The 17,790-nt window shown below is 36.7% G+C and overlaps 1 protein-coding gene across 1 annotated transcript in view; it reads left to right on the forward strand.

Moving 5' to 3' along the window:
* The first annotated feature begins 1,399 nt into the window (after nt 1-1,399).
* LOC105386430 (heparan sulfate 2-O-sulfotransferase pipe) overlaps nt 1,400-17,790 on the forward strand; it is a 68,358-nt gene continuing 51,967 nt past the window's right edge. Inside the window, exons 1-2 of the mRNA XM_048631592.1 lie at nt 1,400-1,632; nt 3,985-4,166. Of these exons, the coding sequence (XP_048487549.1) occupies nt 4,123-4,166 (44 nt within the window). The 5' untranslated portion in view covers nt 1,400-1,632; nt 3,985-4,122. The remainder of the gene's footprint in view (nt 1,633-3,984; nt 4,167-17,790) is intronic.

The following is a 17,790-nucleotide window of genomic DNA, read 5'->3' on the forward strand; positions in this document are numbered from 1 at the left end:
GATTACTGTGTCGTGAGCATTATGCATGAATGTTTATAGGTAATCCCAGAATAAGTTTACGTATGATAATCACTTTCAAGTTATTTGTCATAATAGGTGGATAGGGTTAAATTTTGGTATACTTACATGGACACACCTCTATAGGTACCTACTTACTCGTATATCGAAACTTAGACAAAACTTAGATGCTTACTGTAAGTAATCATCTTAGTTTTGTTTTGCTTACTGTAAGCAGCTTACAGCTAGTTGAATAATAAAATTATCTTATGCATTTTTTGTTAACGCCGAATTAAGCAACATAAAGACGCAGATATGCCCATCTAACGGCGATGCTGAGTGAAAATTGCTCATTGTTAACAGATAAGACGTTGACAGACGCAATTAGACCGAAAATGTATTACTCTCTTCTTTCTTACGGAACGAAGGTGATCTGGTGCAGTGAACGGGTTTATAACAATAATAATCTTTGTTTATTTATAAATGTATAAAGATCTGGTGCAATTATACGTCTTATAGTTCAGTTATAATCTGCCGATCAATTTGCGTGTTGCGGTTAATAATTATAGCAATTAATTGTGATGTGTTCACGCGACTGAGGCCCGTATTGCCCCGTTTCAACAGACACATAGTGGTATATGGGCCTTACAGTCCTATAAATGTCTGCTCGATCTATATTACACACGTCCTGATATAATTTGATATTTGATACCTATCTACTATTTTCCTGTGACGATTCTGATCGATCTGTGACGTGATTCGTGGTTATTGCATTTCAGGTAGGTAGGTTGAGTGATGGGAATAGAAAATTATATGAACAATGTTGTCTAGTTATCTATGTTTTATTATTATTATCTACATAAATGTAGAGTCAATGGAAAAAAATATTATTCTACTTATTCCAAAAGGGGTGACTCAGGGTGGTCATTCTGAACAAACTATTGCAAAATAAATCACACATATCCATAACTCATAGAACAAAGGCAACTCACAGTAACAAACGTCTGCCTTTTGGCTTGCAAGCCTAGTCTATAGATGCATTTCCCATTGAGTCCTACAGTAACATGAGTATTACTGAAAATGACTTATTATGACAACTAAATGGCCTACCGACGTACCTAGATGGCCTTAAAAACCATTAGTAAGTACCATGTAGTATATATACTTATATATAAGTCAATGATTAGTAACTACTAAGTTCAAATTCAGCCAATTCAGGTCGCATGAGAAAATAGAAATACATCTAGAAATTCTCGCGACTTCCGCTCGCATCTAGAGCATGTAGCCTGCACCCAGTTACCACCGGGTCCAGTTTCAAAAGTTCAGCTCCATGAAAGTTCTAGTGTTACGGAAAGATTGATTCTCTATTTGTGCAGGTCGAACCAGCAAAGCGCGGAGACGGTGGAAGGGTCCGTTCAGTGAGCGAGGTACTCTGTGGCAGTCCGCAGTGCATCGGAGGCCGGCGCGCGCGACGCACGACGCTCGTACCCCCTCGTCTGTCTCGCTACGAGCGTAAAAGAATTTTGCGATCGCCGCGCGGGAAAACAAGTGAACGTTTTACATCTCGGTTATTGGACTTTTCAGTGATTTGCTGTCGTTGTTTTGTATGGAAAGAGTTGGATTTTATGTTGAATGGTATTGTTGTTATGATAAATTATATAGATTTTATGGTAGTTCACATTAAATTAAAGATAAGCACCTAGCTACAAATTAAAAAATAGTTTTATCATCATCATCAGCCTATAATCGTTTACCACTGCACATGGCATTGGCCTCTTCCACTCTGTCTTCAGCCTTATGCCACTACCAGCTACCTGTCTAAGGGCGATCTAGAGAGTCAGAGGGACTACATGGATATGTCTTTTACTGCAGTCCTGTAATATATAAAATTATATTGTGTAAAACTTATATTATGTCTGTCCATAAAAATTGTAACGATTATCAGGCAGAAGTTAGTCAGAGTTAGAAAAGTTTGCAATGTATTAAGTATGTGCGGAAAGTTGGGAAGAAAGATTAAACGAGTTGAACATAATAGTTTATACTTTATTATAGCTAGGTAGAACTTAGTACTTACTTATGAAAATAATCTTAGCATTTATAGGACCTTGCCGTATGGTGCGACAACGATAAACAATAGTAAAAATATTGAAAGTTTCAGTTAACGTACAACATGATTTTAAAAATACATTTAATAAAGAAATCTGAAAAAGGAGGATCTAATCTTGATCTAATTTACAATACTAATAAAGTTAATACTTACTGCAAATATTTTAATTTAAATGTTGATTCCTAATAATTAATTCAAAATTTATATCCTGCCATAAATTAATTCACTTCCGGCTTTGCAAAAAAAGTCTAGCTAGCCATTTTATATTTTTAACTATCATAGAACGGACTAATAATAGACATATACCTAGGTTTTAGGTTAGCTAAGTAGACCTAATTAAATAAAAACAAACATTAATGTACCTACTTACAATTATAACATGAATAGTTTTCTCAACACAACCTTTCAGTCAATGTCCAACACCGAAACCTTTGCTAAAATAAAAAAAAACTGTTCATTTTTTAAAATATAATAATATATATACTCCTTATTTACTTACTTACTTTAGTATAACATAAGGCACAAACGGCACAAGGCAATAAGGCATAAATTAATAGACATAATGATGTAGGTAGGTATCTCTAACTGCACTTGCTAAAAACAAATGAATAACAGGTAGGAAAATTTACTAGCTGTGTAATAGTGAAAGTTAATTTATTATATTACACGTATATTTGACAGTTGTAATTATTATGACGAGGTTGTATTATAATTTATCGATGTTGGTGTAAATCGCACGTAAGACGGACGCTTTATACATTTAGGCACCGTTTCACACTCGAGAATTAATAACTAAAATGCATTTTTTCATACTTGGAATAAAAGTTAAATAATGTTAGTGTGTCTTTTTATCTGAATTTATTTAAATTATTTATAGATTACCCTTTATGCCAAGTATGAAAAAAAAACAGTAGGTACAGGCGTGAACTTATATCTTGCTCAGCTATAACTCAGCCAATGATATCGCTGCATTCAAACTTAAGTTGAGTTTAACTAGCAATTCTCAAGTGAGAAACTGGGCATTACACTATTAAATCACGGCGTGTTTCAATTTATGTATGGAGCCCGCGGCGGCGTCTTTATGTTTGTGGCCTCCGTGCCTCCTAGAGGGAAGCAAAAACGTAGTCACCAGATAAAAAAAGCTCAGACTCAGGATTCATGACTTCAGTCGGTGAGCTAGTTCCAGTTGTAGAGAAAAGTCATTTTAATACCTTTGAAAAATATTATAACTCATAAACTAATACAATATAGTAAGAATTATAGAAATACCTTCTTATAAGTCATAATAATAAAGTCGAAATTGAATAGAAAGTGTATTGAAATAATTATTATAAATTAATTAGAGTGTGGAGACATTATGAAATTCGAAAAAAAATCATGATCTTTTTCCCATTTTCACAACTTCAGCACTATGTATTCACATATTTTAACCTATTGACATGGCAATTTAAATTCTATGGATACCATTTGTTTATCATGCATTACACCTGTACCTGATTTATAATTCGCAGTGCGTGCTATACCCCGGCCAAGTGTGCTTGATACCAGCACCGGCGACCGCTCGCATCATCACAGACGCTCACTTTCTCCGGACGAACCAATTGCCAAATTACAACAGTCACATTCAACTTTTTTTAAAGGTTTAAGAGCCTAATTGTACAATTCTTTTTGTTTTATGTAGCTTAATTTCGGCTCACGTTTTACTTTTAGTGCGAGCAAAGTATAGGATTAATTGAATAATATGCTTTCATTTTAATTGAGATTGTTTTCATCGTCGTCGCACCAATTAATGAATCAAGTCTCTTATCAGTCGATCTGCATAATATTTACTTTAAACTGAGTCCAATAACCGAGAGATTTAACGTTAAATATGAATTCAGGTCAATGAACGGTAGTCCTGTTGCCGCGAATATTTAGATCAAGTGGTCGGATTGTGCAATACGTGACAGTGTCGGATCGCGTAAAGAGATCGAGTGAAAGTTGATCAGTGTCTCGGCGCGTCCAGCGGAGCCCTAACAATGGAGCACCTGTTCCGGCAGCGGCGGCTCTCCGTACCCAAGAGGTGAGCCAATCTTACATACTAAACAATACACCATTTAATTACACCCTATCCCACTAATAGCCGCGTATTTCCACAGGCCTAATATGCAAATAAGTGAAATTAGAGATGCAGTATTCACGTTGTTTTTTTGTAGTTTGGATTGCTGTCGTTTCGTAATCAAACGGGTTGGTCCATGAAAGGAGTTTGTGACCACACACTCGGACTCTTTAGTGAGTGAATGTTAACGAGCAGCTTAGTGGATAGGCTTAGAAAAATAAATGGTTTCTTAACCGGGCAATTTGTAAAGTCTTAAGGACTGTTCTACTTACTTAACTGGTGTGGATTGGCAAGACTCTACTTCAAAAGAGACTTTATTCTTAACATGACTATACTTATCGCTGTAAAGTGTGACTAGGCCTATGTTAAATGAAATTATTCTGCACATCGGTAAAAATGGAAATAAAAGACAGCGACAACTATAAAGAAAGAGATAGCTGTCAGCTGGAGAAGTAATAAAGACGACTTCCTTGTGAATTGTGATTCAGATCGGTGTCGGGAAAGGAAAGCTAGTTATATCTGTATCTAGACAGTGGTTCCGCCCGGACGCCGCTGAAACCAACAAATCGTCCAACTAATCGCGTTACGCGGCGGCAAAACACCGAGATGAAAGCAAAGCATCGATTCCACGCTTCGACATAATCTGTCACGGTTTCAATCATTCTGAAAACATTCTCTTTGCGATTCTAGACGGTTCCTATTTCCATGAAAGTTTACATTGATTGTCTAGTTCCAAATTTATTAGCCAAATAAAAACTGGTAGTTTTATAATTATAATAGTCTTGTAAAAAAAACCATGACATTTTTATCAAAACTAGAGCAAAAATTAAACAGCATTAAGTTATAACAGAGTCATAATTATTAATTAAACCCATGTCAAGTCGCATAGAAAAGTGGCTGCGACTTGACACGAGGAGGTTAACGACATTGGCCAAGTTACACAAGAAATGCCATGTGATGTGGGGCGCTTTTTACTGAAGCATCTCGCCTGCTAGACATTGTTTACCTCAGTGTACTGACGCTTGGTACAGTCATGCACAGTCGTGGAGTTTAGAAAACCATTCTCACGATTTGCCTGCGTCTCAGAACCAATGAACTTGTACGCACTAATGTATTTAAATTGCTTGAATGTTAATGCATTCAATACGCTACCACGGAGAGTTCGTTAGTATGAAAAATTAAGAGAAAATATTTTTAAATATTAGAAGCACAGTTTTATGAGTTGTGTGACTTGCTTTTTGTTTAGGTTACTGTGTCATATGATGTACCTACGTAAGTAAAATTTTTTAATTAACTTCGATTTTAGCTTGTAATCATAAATAGCAAAAACTATAGTAGTTACTGAATTATAACGGCATTTTCATCCATAGTTGATACTGAACTTTCTTCCAAATTTCCTTCCGGGTGCCTAATAGTTGCGTTGTGTTCAAAAATTCTTAAATAGTAAATACACTTTTGTAACCGCAACTCCATTAACTGGTGTCAAAGTTGTAAAGCTAATTAATACTAGTGTTTTTCATATGACAGAGACAATGAGTACAATCTCATGCGTCTGCCCTGAGTACAATTAACGTCCGCGTCTGTTAGACTCAACAAAACAAACAGACGACTCAGACGCGCAGCTTTCTAGGAATCATTTCTTTGATGCGTCGATAATTTTTCCGTTTTATGTTGATTTTGTTAGTTTTTTGTCTCGCTATAGGCATGTTATTAAATGTACTCGCTTCTTCCAGCTTTTTATTCCACTATATAACTAAGTACTTATATACTTAGACAAATTACATTATACGGAAGTTGTAACTGAGGTTGATAAAACAAAATAGTTCTCAGACGTAAAACTACACAAATGTTTCCTCATGGTGTCGGTTTAGTTAGTAGTAGAGATTAAACAGTAGGAAAAGAGTACTTACCATTGTTATGAAGCTTATATTTTATCATAAACATTTAAACATAAGCAAACACAAAACAAACAGCGGCTAAATTTTCAGGGTGGAAAGAAAATCCTAAATAAGTATCATACTTAACAATCTACCCATTCGAAGAAACACAAACCAATAGATATACCTAAACATTCATTATTTAACAAGATAGATATTACATGTTATTACAAGAGATGTTTTGCCAAAAATACTTGGTAACACGATATTACGCGTTCGCCGAGGGAAAGTGATAATTCGAGCAGTTTTCGTGCCCAACCGGCTGAGAAATAAAAGCGACAGACGTCTGCGCCGGCGCAGCCGAGCCCGCTCCGGACTGCCCCGTTGACCCCTCTCTTGTTTTATTTACCTATAGCAGGTATTTTAACAATAAATAAAGGTGATAATTTACTGATTACATGGATACAGAAAGATGTAGCTTAAAAATATAACTACAAAAATAATAAGTTTATTTTTTATAAACATGTGATACCACTTACATAAGAAGCATAATATTAATACAGAGACAAAACAAACCGAACTTTCGGATTCATTAGGTGTTTGAACCTAATGAATCATAAAGCACATTCCAAACATCTCTTTCACTTCATCTTTCACGTGACAAACCAATGAGTACAAGACAGAAGCGGCCCACCGACCGTTGGAAACGAATGGAATACGTGCACCCCCCTTCCCCCGCCTCCTTCACCGGCAAATAGACTTACCCCCCCCGCCTCCCCGCAAGTAGTCTTACCCCCCCCCAGCCTCCCCACAAGTAGAGCGTGAAGCCGCGAGCTGCCGAGGTGCATAGCTGCTCCTCATCAGCCGTGACTCCTGCGGTTTCATTGATGGAGCCCCATTAGAACCACCTGCCTCGGTGCCGGTTCGAAACGGGACTAAACTAAGCACGTGTTACCAAAATGTGTGATGATTAACTCTAAATATACGTATAAAAACATATAAAAAGTACTTATGATAAATTGTACACAATTGGGCTAAAGGCTCTATGTATAAATGAAACATTACCAAATCCAATAGCAACTTAGTTATCCCATAACAAAACATCCACATTACTTACTTCCCGAAACCTCCGGTCTGCCTATTGGTCAAATCCCAACAGCCGCGGCATTTGACCCGTAACCAACAGTGGACTCCACTGATAATGTATGATTGTACACTTTAAACCACACTCTGTGTGTATGTAATTGATGACCGGCGCCGTAATGAGAAGGTCCGAATAGGAGGGTTACTCTATACTGACGAAAAACTAACGAACGAAAGCTGTCGTGCAATCGGCACGTATAATACGAGATTTAAGCCGAACGTCCGCTGCCATAAACTAAGCTAGTTGTCATAGTTGAGCCAGTTTTTCATACATGTGCGTCCACCGCAAACTATGCGCTATGTATGAATAACTGGCCCAACTATGCGAACTAACTTAGTTTAGCCGGCAGTGGACGTTCGGCTAGAGTCGTGGCTCGATCCGAATCTTAGTTATCCGTGTTACTGCCAGTTTCTATAACTCTATATATCTATAACTGGTACTTACTTTCATACGATTTTCACAGATTGTTACTTTGGATTATGTCGAAATCGTATGAAAGTAACTATCAGTTATGGATAGATAGAGTTATAGAAACTGGCAGTTAGAGAGTGGCCCCCTGGACACTAGTACTTCGGTCGGCTCACAGTTAGGGCCGCTACTCCGCGCCTCGCTTCCTACCTGCCCGCGCATGCGCATTACACACTATCATTGCGGAAGTGCATGTGGTATACGCTTAATGGATGAGTTTCCTATAGACTGCCTACGCTTGCTTTAGCACTTAAAAAGTAGTTATTTAAAAAAATAGATGTTTTATTTTCATTTGAAAGAGTTTAAATTAGAGAGACTTATGTATTTTTGTGCTTTAATGATATGTATTCTTGGTATGTCCGTATATAGGAAGGAAAGGAAACAACTGAATACGGTGTTAGCTAGTTTATTAGTGACTGCTCATTGGTTGGTGACCTTATATATAACATCGTAGGTATGCTACCAACATGCAGGTTGCATGCTCATATAGGTACAACAATTCTGTATATACAAAGGTAAAGAGGGTATAGAATACTGAATTCCCTAAATGTAACTGTACCTACGGCGATTTCTCTCTGCTATTGCCAACAACGCTTTTAAGAAGAAAACTCAAGAGAAACTTTCCATTGTTTTATACCTAAATAAGTCACAATGGACATGGTAATTATCCCTCTTGAATATTCAAGTGCGATGGCTCAGTGAGACGATGTCTTTGTCAAAAACCACTTACACGATAGCCGCAATCACATTACAACTTGCCACATTGTTTATTGTATCGAGACAATAACATACATTTGCTAAATTATTTGCCCATAGAATTAGGCACATTTCTTTGTCCCACATGGAGCAATATGAAGAGCTGAAATTGCTCGCGTCCATTGTTGCTTATGTTGTGTTGTTCCGCAATGTCATCGCTGCCATTCATCTGAAACAAAAGAATTGCCTTATTGATTTCCTTAAGTCCTTACTATGTCACGCAAGAGTCTCGACATCAAAATGACCGGATCACCATAGAAAACACATTATGAGTGCCTATTCATACTTATATAGTAGATAAAATATAGGCACTTGCTTGTTAAATATACCTAGGTACATTATATTTTATGAACTCTGAATTTAAGCTCATAATCCTAACTAATATTATAAATGCGAAAAAAATTGTGTCTGTCTGTCTGTCTGTCTGTCTGTCTGTTACTCTTTCACGCCAAAACTACTGAACGGATTTGAATGAAATTTGGTATACATATGGTCTAGACCCTGAGAAAGAACATAGGCTACTTTTTATCCCGGATTTCCCACGAGAAAACTTTTTAAGGCGAAGCGAAGCTCGCGGGAACAACTAGTATTATTATATATTATATAGTTAGTCGGGAGACGTTGTTAAGCGTAGACGTGTAGTCGACTTGCTAATTAGTACGCATTGCGAAATCAACCTTATTGTGTGCTGTGAAAGTATATTTTTGCATATGAACATATTGCTTATGTGACTTTTTCGCGCTTAGTGCTGATTGTTGTTAGCTTATTCTACCCTCCACCGGCAAAATGAATCCCATTCGTACTCCAACTAAAACATCCTCGACTCCGGATTTATCGGCGCTTACTGATCACCCCGGGAACACCTCGCTTCGTGTCAACAAACGGCTGCGGCTTGAGGAAAACATGGATGATGAAGTCGATTTAAAACAAGAACTTAAGGCAATAACTTCACTGTTGAAACAACAAAGTTTGAGGTTTGATGACTTCGAAAAGTTGGCTGTTGATTTTACTACGATAAAAAGCCATTTAGGGGATATTCAGGCTACAAACAAGCTCCTGTTGGAGGACCATCGTAAGTTAACATCCGAAATGCTGGATATTAAGAAACGTAACGACGAAACCAACTCCAGGGTCAGTTCTATTGAAGCAAAGCTGACTGACTCATCCGCCACTGTCGAGGAGCTGACCCAGCAACTGCGCATTAAGGATCAACAATCGCGCATGAATAATCTCGAGATATCCGGTGTGCCTCAGCTAAAAGGAGAAAATCTACAAACAATTCTACATAACATCGCAGTTAAGGTTGGGTACACACTGAGAGATACGGACATTGATTTCATTCATCGCGTTCGTAGGTATGCATCGGTTAACAACAACGACCCCAATAAGGCGACAAGCACACTGATACCGAACATCATAGTTAGATTCACCCAACGCCAGCGGAGAAATGAAATGTTAGCTGCCGTCCGTGTGCGCCGGGGCCTGACTACAGCTGACGTTGGTATTGATGGAGCATCCAAGCCAATTTTCGTCAACGAGCATTTGACCCCCCACAACAAGATGCTTCATGGTCGTGCGCGTCGCCTTGGAAAAGAAATCGGTTACAAATATATTTACACGCGAGACTGCAAAATTTTCCTACGAAAAACTGATATTTCGAAGCCCTTTCCCATTTTATCCGAGGAAGATCTAGCTAAAATAGTATGACTCTTTATTTGTGTTTACTCGGTGTGTTACAACCTTTATATTGTATTTTTTTGTTACTTAACTACTCATTCTGTTCTGTCATTAAAACTGATAAGCATAGTGTGCGAAAATAAACCTTTCGGTCATATAAATATGGTATATTATCCCTATATAAATAGCTTTGTCGTTAGTTACGGTGAATATGTCTTTTATTTTTATGATGTGTACTAACAATAATCTATTAATTTATTATCAGAACGTAAGAGGTCTTAGGACAAAATCTTTAAATTTTTTCTCAGCTGTTTCTACATGTAGTTACGACGTAATCTGCATTTGTGAGTCTTGGCTAAATGATAGCTTTTATAGCAGCGAGTATTTTGACAATCGTTTCGTAGTATTTCGTAGCGATCGGAATGCGGCGGTAACTGGACAAGATCGAGGCGGCGGCGTCCTCGTGGCGGTGCGCCGCGCGCTGAGCCCCGTCGCGCGCCGAGAGTGGTGCGCGCCGCCGCCCGCGGACGAGGCATGGATAACTATACCTATTGTTTCTAAATCAGGTAACGCGTCTTCCCAATTACACATAGGCTGTACGTACATACCGCATAGTAACAATCACGAGTCCATGCTGTCTTCTTTTTATGATAGGGCTACTAATTTGATTATTTCTCACCCTGATGATATATTTTTGATAATGGGTGACTTTAACGTTACTAGGGCTGAATGGTTTTATGACAATGATAGCAACTGTTTGCAAATTCACGCAACAAACGATAACTTATCTAGTTTAACAGCTGATTTCATGAGCTACACATCTCTTTTACAACACAACCTTGAGTATAATATTAATAATCGCTTACTGGATTTAATTTTTTGTAGTAGGGAATGTGACGTTAGTGCCTGTGAATGTCCACTTACCTCTGAGGATGCCCATCATAAATCTTTAGATATCAGTATTAGGGTGAGTCCTATGCCGACACTTGTACAAAATAAAGTTCCACGTAAATTGTTTTTTAAAGCTAACTTTGAATTAATGCGTACTGAATTATTGTCAGTTGACTGGGAGGCGGCTTTTAGACCGCTTACTGATGTCAATCAGTTGACTGAGTATTTTTACAATTTTTTGAACCAATTAATAGATAAATATGTTCCAATTTCACACTCATACCTTAGTGACAAAGCGCCCCCTTGGTATACTCTGCCCTTAATCAAACTTAGAAACGAAAAACGAAAATACCACAAAAAATGGAAGATATATGGCAATTTATCTGATTATCAAACTTTCTCCTTGCTCCGTACTAGACTTAAAAAAATGGAACAAGAGTGTTTTAGGTATTACATAAATAAAAGTGAAGAATACATTAAAAGCGACCCTAAGCATTTTTGGACATTTGTTAAGTCAAAGAGAGGTGTTAATAAAATTCCAGACAAATTGCACTACCAGGGTCGTGTAATATCAGGCGGTGAGGAAATATGTAACGCCTTTAATAACTATTTTAACTCAGTTTTTGTATCTGACGACTACGTTTCCCAGAGTACATTCGCTAATGGTGGTAGCCAAGATTGCCAAGATAAATCGTGCATTGATATAAACTTTATCAATTTAGATGAAAACACTGTACTTACAGAATTTAGTCGGGTACGAGTTAATAAGGGTGCGGGATCAGATGGTGTTCATCCTATCCTTATATCAAAGTGCGCTAAAGAACTGGTTATTCCCCTAACGCTCATCTATCGTTTCTCTCTTAAATCTGGAGTTTTTCCTAACATTTGGAAAAAGGCTATCATCACACCTATTCCAAAAAATAGTAAAATCGACATATTAACAGAATATAGGCCTATATCAAAATTAAGTATTTTCGGTAAAGTTTTAGAAAAAATAGTAACTAATCAAATAGCATACTGCGTCAAAAACCAGGTAGCCGAGGCACAACATGGATTTATTAAGTCACGTAGCGTTGAAACTAACATGGTAAGTTTTAGCGAATACCTTCTTGAAGCTATGAATAAAAATTTACAAATTGATGTAATTTACACTGACTTCTCGAAGGCATTTGATAAAATAAACCATAATATAATTCTTCAGAAGCTACTAAAACTTGGAATTCATGGAGCCTTGTTGCGATGGATTGAATCCTACATCCGTAATCGTAGTCAGGCTGTATTGATCAAGGGTTTCGAGTCTAGTTTTCTTACCATTCCATCTGGTATCCCACAAGGATCTCATTTAGGACCTTTACTGTTTACATTGTATATCAATGATATTGGAGAGGTTCTGGTGCATTCAGATCATCTACTTTATGCAGATGATACAAAAATCTTCAAGATAGTTAAAAAAGTTACTGACTGTCTGCAATTGCAGCGTGATCTGAGTGCTCTTACACAATACTGCCAGTCGAACCAACTGTTTCTGAATGCTGACAAATGCTCCATCATTACCTACACCCGTAAAACAAAACCTATACGATTTTCTTATAATCTGCAAAATGTGGAACTTCCTAGGGTCACAACTATTCGGGATTTAGGAATAATGATGGATAGTCAATTAACATACAACACACACATAGACAATATCGTTAAAAGGGCATTCAGAGGCTTAGGTTTTATTAATAGAATATCTAAGCCTTTCAGAAGTGTGTCTACTATAAAAGTATTATATTACTCCTTTATCAGATCAATCTTGGATTTTGCTTCCGTAGTATGGTCCCCTTCTTATGAAATTCACATCAAACGCATAGAAAAAGTACAAAAGATATTTCTTAAAAACCTATCATTTAAATTTAATTTTGACAGTTCATCCTATGATATGAGACTTAAACACTTTAATCTTACAGCACTTAGTTTACGACGAAAAGTGATGGATCTTATTTTCATGCACAAAATTTTAAATAATAAAATAGTTTGCCCTTCTTTGTTGTGTAGGATTCCCTTTATTGTACGTTCCCAGGGCCTCTTACGGTCACTTCGTTCTCTTCCTAATAGAAACAAGTTATTTGTACTTCCAAACTATAACAAAAATTACACACGTAACAGCTTTATGTACCGAACCCTAAATATGTATAATGCTGAATTATCTTCCACTGATGTTGACCCTTTTAATGACAGTACAGATTCATTTAAAAGAAAAATACTTAAACACTATGATTTAAAATGTTGATGTTGGACACTCCTTGAATTGTATACCTAACCTATGATATATACTTTTTTTTTTTTCCTTCTTTCTTTTTCCCTTGAATTTTGTCAATGATTTTCGCAGTTTACACACCTACTAAAATTGTAACTTACACACAATGAATTAAAAATTTTGCAATGTTACTATAACTAGTTAATGAAGTTTTCTCCTGTTATTTACTTTATGTTTAACTTTTCGGCCCTCCAAGTCTATAAGTTTAGATTTAAGATAGCATGTATATTTTGTTTCCATATGACTGTTTGAAGCCAAAATAAAATAAAATAAAATAAAATAAATAAATATATATATATATGTAAAAGGGCTAAGTAACGCATGTTCTCACAGAAACCTAAAGTGGGCTGTAGTCAAGATGAAGTTAACTTTTCCAAAATGAAGAAGCAAACAGTTAGGTAATTTCATTCTCTACCGCATCCACATCAATCGATTTTTTGTTAACTCCAACGAGTTACCGTTTGAATTCCAAATTATCTGTGAATGTGAAGCGAATAAATAAGTAATTGTTCTTACATTTTGTGTAAATGTCGGCTAATGGGTCAAGCTCAAGTTGATAAAGGCGCGTGTTTTTATTTTTGTTGACTAATGCGAATACAAATTGTTGGACATGCGGTTGACGGTCGTTTATTTAGTTAGTGGCTGCGACTCGCTCGCGACTCGCTTTCTAGTTGGGGTCTCGTCCAAGTCATTCACAGTAATGACGCGTGTATACATACCGAGTAAATGTTAATAGTTGTCGAATAAGTTAAGATGCAGATCGCGTCAGTAAGTGAGGCAGTGTGCCGGGATACACCACGCGACCACGGTGACTGTGCACGTTCCACACTGACTAAAGAAAAACTATTTCAAAAAAGACAATTTAGAAAGTTACGAGTATTGCCTTTATGACCGTTTGTGACGGTTTTGAAAATGGATCTGGGTTAGTTTGGAGTCCCTGTGAAAGTATACGATCGCTACAAGTTATACTTAGATTTGCTTCAGTGGAAAGAAGATTGATCGCCGGAAAATCGAGTAACGGTTCTTATTGATTACAGAGTAAATACTTGATTAACCCTTCAAGGAGGATTAGACATTCGTTATAGTTTACCTACACTTTTAACAGTGACTATTAAACGATGATATTGAAAAAAGCTAATAATTGGAAATGACTATGTCTCCTGTATTCAAAGCAGTCAGTAGTCACACTCACACATCAACTGTGTATTGGCTCGTTGTAAAATCACTAAACCGCAACAAGAGTCGACCAATATAGTGAATAACTCACCATGGCGAGTAGAGATGTGCAAATTGTTTGCAACAAAGAGAGCAGTTCACTTGATGACTATTATCGGTGTTCGTGCATGTTGCTAATTGTGATTGAGCTCGATGTGTCTGTAATTTGCAAGACCGTTTTCTTGTCACTCAAGCCATAAGTACCCCATAATTTGTTCGCACATTACTATCATTCGGCGTCTGTAATTATTTAGGCCGATTTTTCTGCTTTCGGATGTAGGTTATAATTGGAGTTAGTGTTTTTGGTAGAGTTTAAAGTTTATTTCAATTTACGTGCATATAAAATCATAGTTTTATAGCAATTCAATCTGTATAATCATATAATTCTATGACCTTAGATTAAATTAACCATAGACTAGACACACAGAGACAACAATAGAGACCGCAAGTAATTCCTTTAACTCAATGGGCGGCGCACCGCTCCGCTCCGCTCCACACCGCCGCCACCGTCGGATGTGGTTCGTCTTCGTAACAGTGACACATATCTCAGATAACAGGCACAATGCGGCGCGGAAACAGTCGACATGCAACAAACCACTCCTGCGCAGCCATCCTTCTACTAATTATGTGCTGCTGACGTGCTTGTGTTTAGACTGTTTAGTAGCTATAGGTATGTATAAGTGGGCTGCTTGAATAGATGCGTCGTATAGTTCAGTTGTTATTGTTGGTGTCGTTTAAATAGAAGTGCCTGTGGTAAGATGAACTATATGTTCAGTGGCAGCGTTATGATTACGAGTAACTATGACTTAATTGGAAAACTTATTTAATAACTACAATTTTTAATAGACTTACTCATAAAACACTGAAAGGTGTTATTTTCATAAGAGTAAAAGTGGAGCAAGGTGATGAGTTGCGGGAATGCCGTGTAGTTGCCGCTCCTACGCAGAAAGATGACAAAGATTATTTTTACATTAACGCGCTTGCACACAGATAAGGCATAGTGTGACAAATAGTTATTATTCAGGTAATTAAACATTGTAAAACTTTTATTTTAATTAAAAATGTCTTTGAGTCCGTTTGCTCAATTCTGTAGCACGCAGTATGTGGTTAAGATACTGTAGACCAGCTATACTCAAACTGCGGCCCGCGGGCCGCATGTGGCCCGCCGGGCTTTTATCAGTTGCCCGCGTGCCATGAGAGATAATAGAGAATATACATTCTGTGTAAAAAAGATCGGGATTAAGTATATCCATAAAACAAAAAATGTTTGTTATTCATCCAAATTTATTTTATCACCTATAAAGTTTGCTCCTTCAGAAACGAGACATATACGCCAACGAATTATCCAATCATCACAACATTTTTTTAAACGCTGTTTCCAGAGTTGTGTTTAGTACTCGCGGCGATTTTTCCTTATTGTCTTCTATCGATTGAAAACAGTGCCTCGAAGTAATAATTTGAGTTTAGGAAAAAAAAGAAGCTAGAGCCGTGAGCTGATATATGTGGTTAATATGGTGGATGCTCGATGGTATTTGTTGAGTGTTTGCTCAGAAATTCATTCACAAATGATCCTTGTGCAAAAAGCCCGATATCGTGGTGCAAAATCTTTTCTCGAAATTTTCCACAAATCTGGCCTTCTTCGTCGAATTTGCTGTATTAAATTCTACATAATATTATTTTCGTTTGACTTTCTGGATGAATTCCGAGTGCACAACACCACGATAGTCAAAGAAAACAGTCAACATGAATTTAAGCTTTAACTAATAACAATCGATAGAAGGCAAAAAGGAAAATTCGCCGCGAGTACTATACACAACTTTGGAAACAGCGTTTTAAAAATGATTTATTTGATGGATAATTCGTTGACGTATGTGTATCGTTTCTGAAGGAGCATACTTTGAAGGTGTTAAAAGAAACTTGCATGAATAACAATATTTTTTTGTTTTATTGATCCCCGATACTTTTTACACAGAGTAGTATATGCATGTGTTTTGTTATATTTTTATTCGATAGTTTACATAGCGATATAATAGTTTAAAAAAAAAATTGCTTGCGGCCCGCGATACCATGACCTAAATGTGTTTGTGGCCCTTGTATAAAAATGGTTGAGTACCAATGCTGTAGACGGTCTAATTCAAATTCAAATGGTTTAATCGACGTAAAATTTTACAATTATTTGTCGATAGTCATCTACCACCATTTCACAAAGGCCCCGTCATTGAGAAGGAAAGAAATGGCGAAAGAAACTCCTCGAGCATCTTTTCAACTTTTTCCTTATAATATATTACAATTTTTACTTATATCTAGTACCTACAATTTTACTTAAGTACCTATATCCATTTGATTTTTTCAATAGCCTTAGCTGAGGTGGACAAGACCACGCGTTTTTGTCGTTTAAATAATCATTTATACTATAGTAAGCTTTACTACATAATGTAGCTTTAACATAATTCTTAAATTTTTGCTCAGTAAGGTTTATTGCTTCATTTGATAATTTATTATAAAAACGTATACAGTTCCCCATGAATGATGTGTTTGTTTTCGAAAGTCTGAGTGTGGGGAAAAGCAACCTATTTTTGTTTCTGGTCTCAATACCGTGAGTGGCTCCTACTTTACTAAATGAATTTAAGTTTTTACGAACATACATAATATTTTCATAGATATATTGGCATGGAACAGTGAGTATACCTATTTCCTTAAACGTATCTCTTAATGAAATTCTAGACCCTAATACATATATGGCTCGAATTGCTCGTTTTTGCAGAACAAAGATTTGATTAATGTCAGCCGCTCGTCCCCACAATAGAATTCCGTAAGACATAACACTATGAAAATAACTAAAATACACAAGCCTGGCTGTATCTACATCTGTTAACTGTCTAATGGTTCTAACCGCATAAGCTGCAGAACTCAATCTACCGGCTATCCTCTCAATATGGGGTCCCCATTGCAACTTTGAGTCAATTGTAATACCCAGGAATACCGTTTCATTTACTAACTCTAGCTTATCGTTATTCAATGTCAAATATGTCTCTACTTGTCTTACATTAGGCAAAGTGAATTTAATACATTTTGTTTTCTTGGAGTTAAGAGCTAAATTATTTACAGTGAACCAATTAGCAACTATGGAAAGAGTACTGTTTGCATTGTCAAAATTGACTTCTTGTCGCTTCAACTTAAATATAAGTGAAGTATCATCAGCAAACAGTACTATCTCACACTGACATACTTTACTTTTCTTGAAAATAAAACTAAAGTTCT

The sequence above is a fragment of the Plutella xylostella genome, chromosome 29, assembly GCF_932276165.1.
Source record: "Plutella xylostella chromosome 29, ilPluXylo3.1, whole genome shotgun sequence".
Taxonomy (NCBI): Eukaryota; Metazoa; Arthropoda; class Insecta; order Lepidoptera; family Plutellidae; genus Plutella; species Plutella xylostella.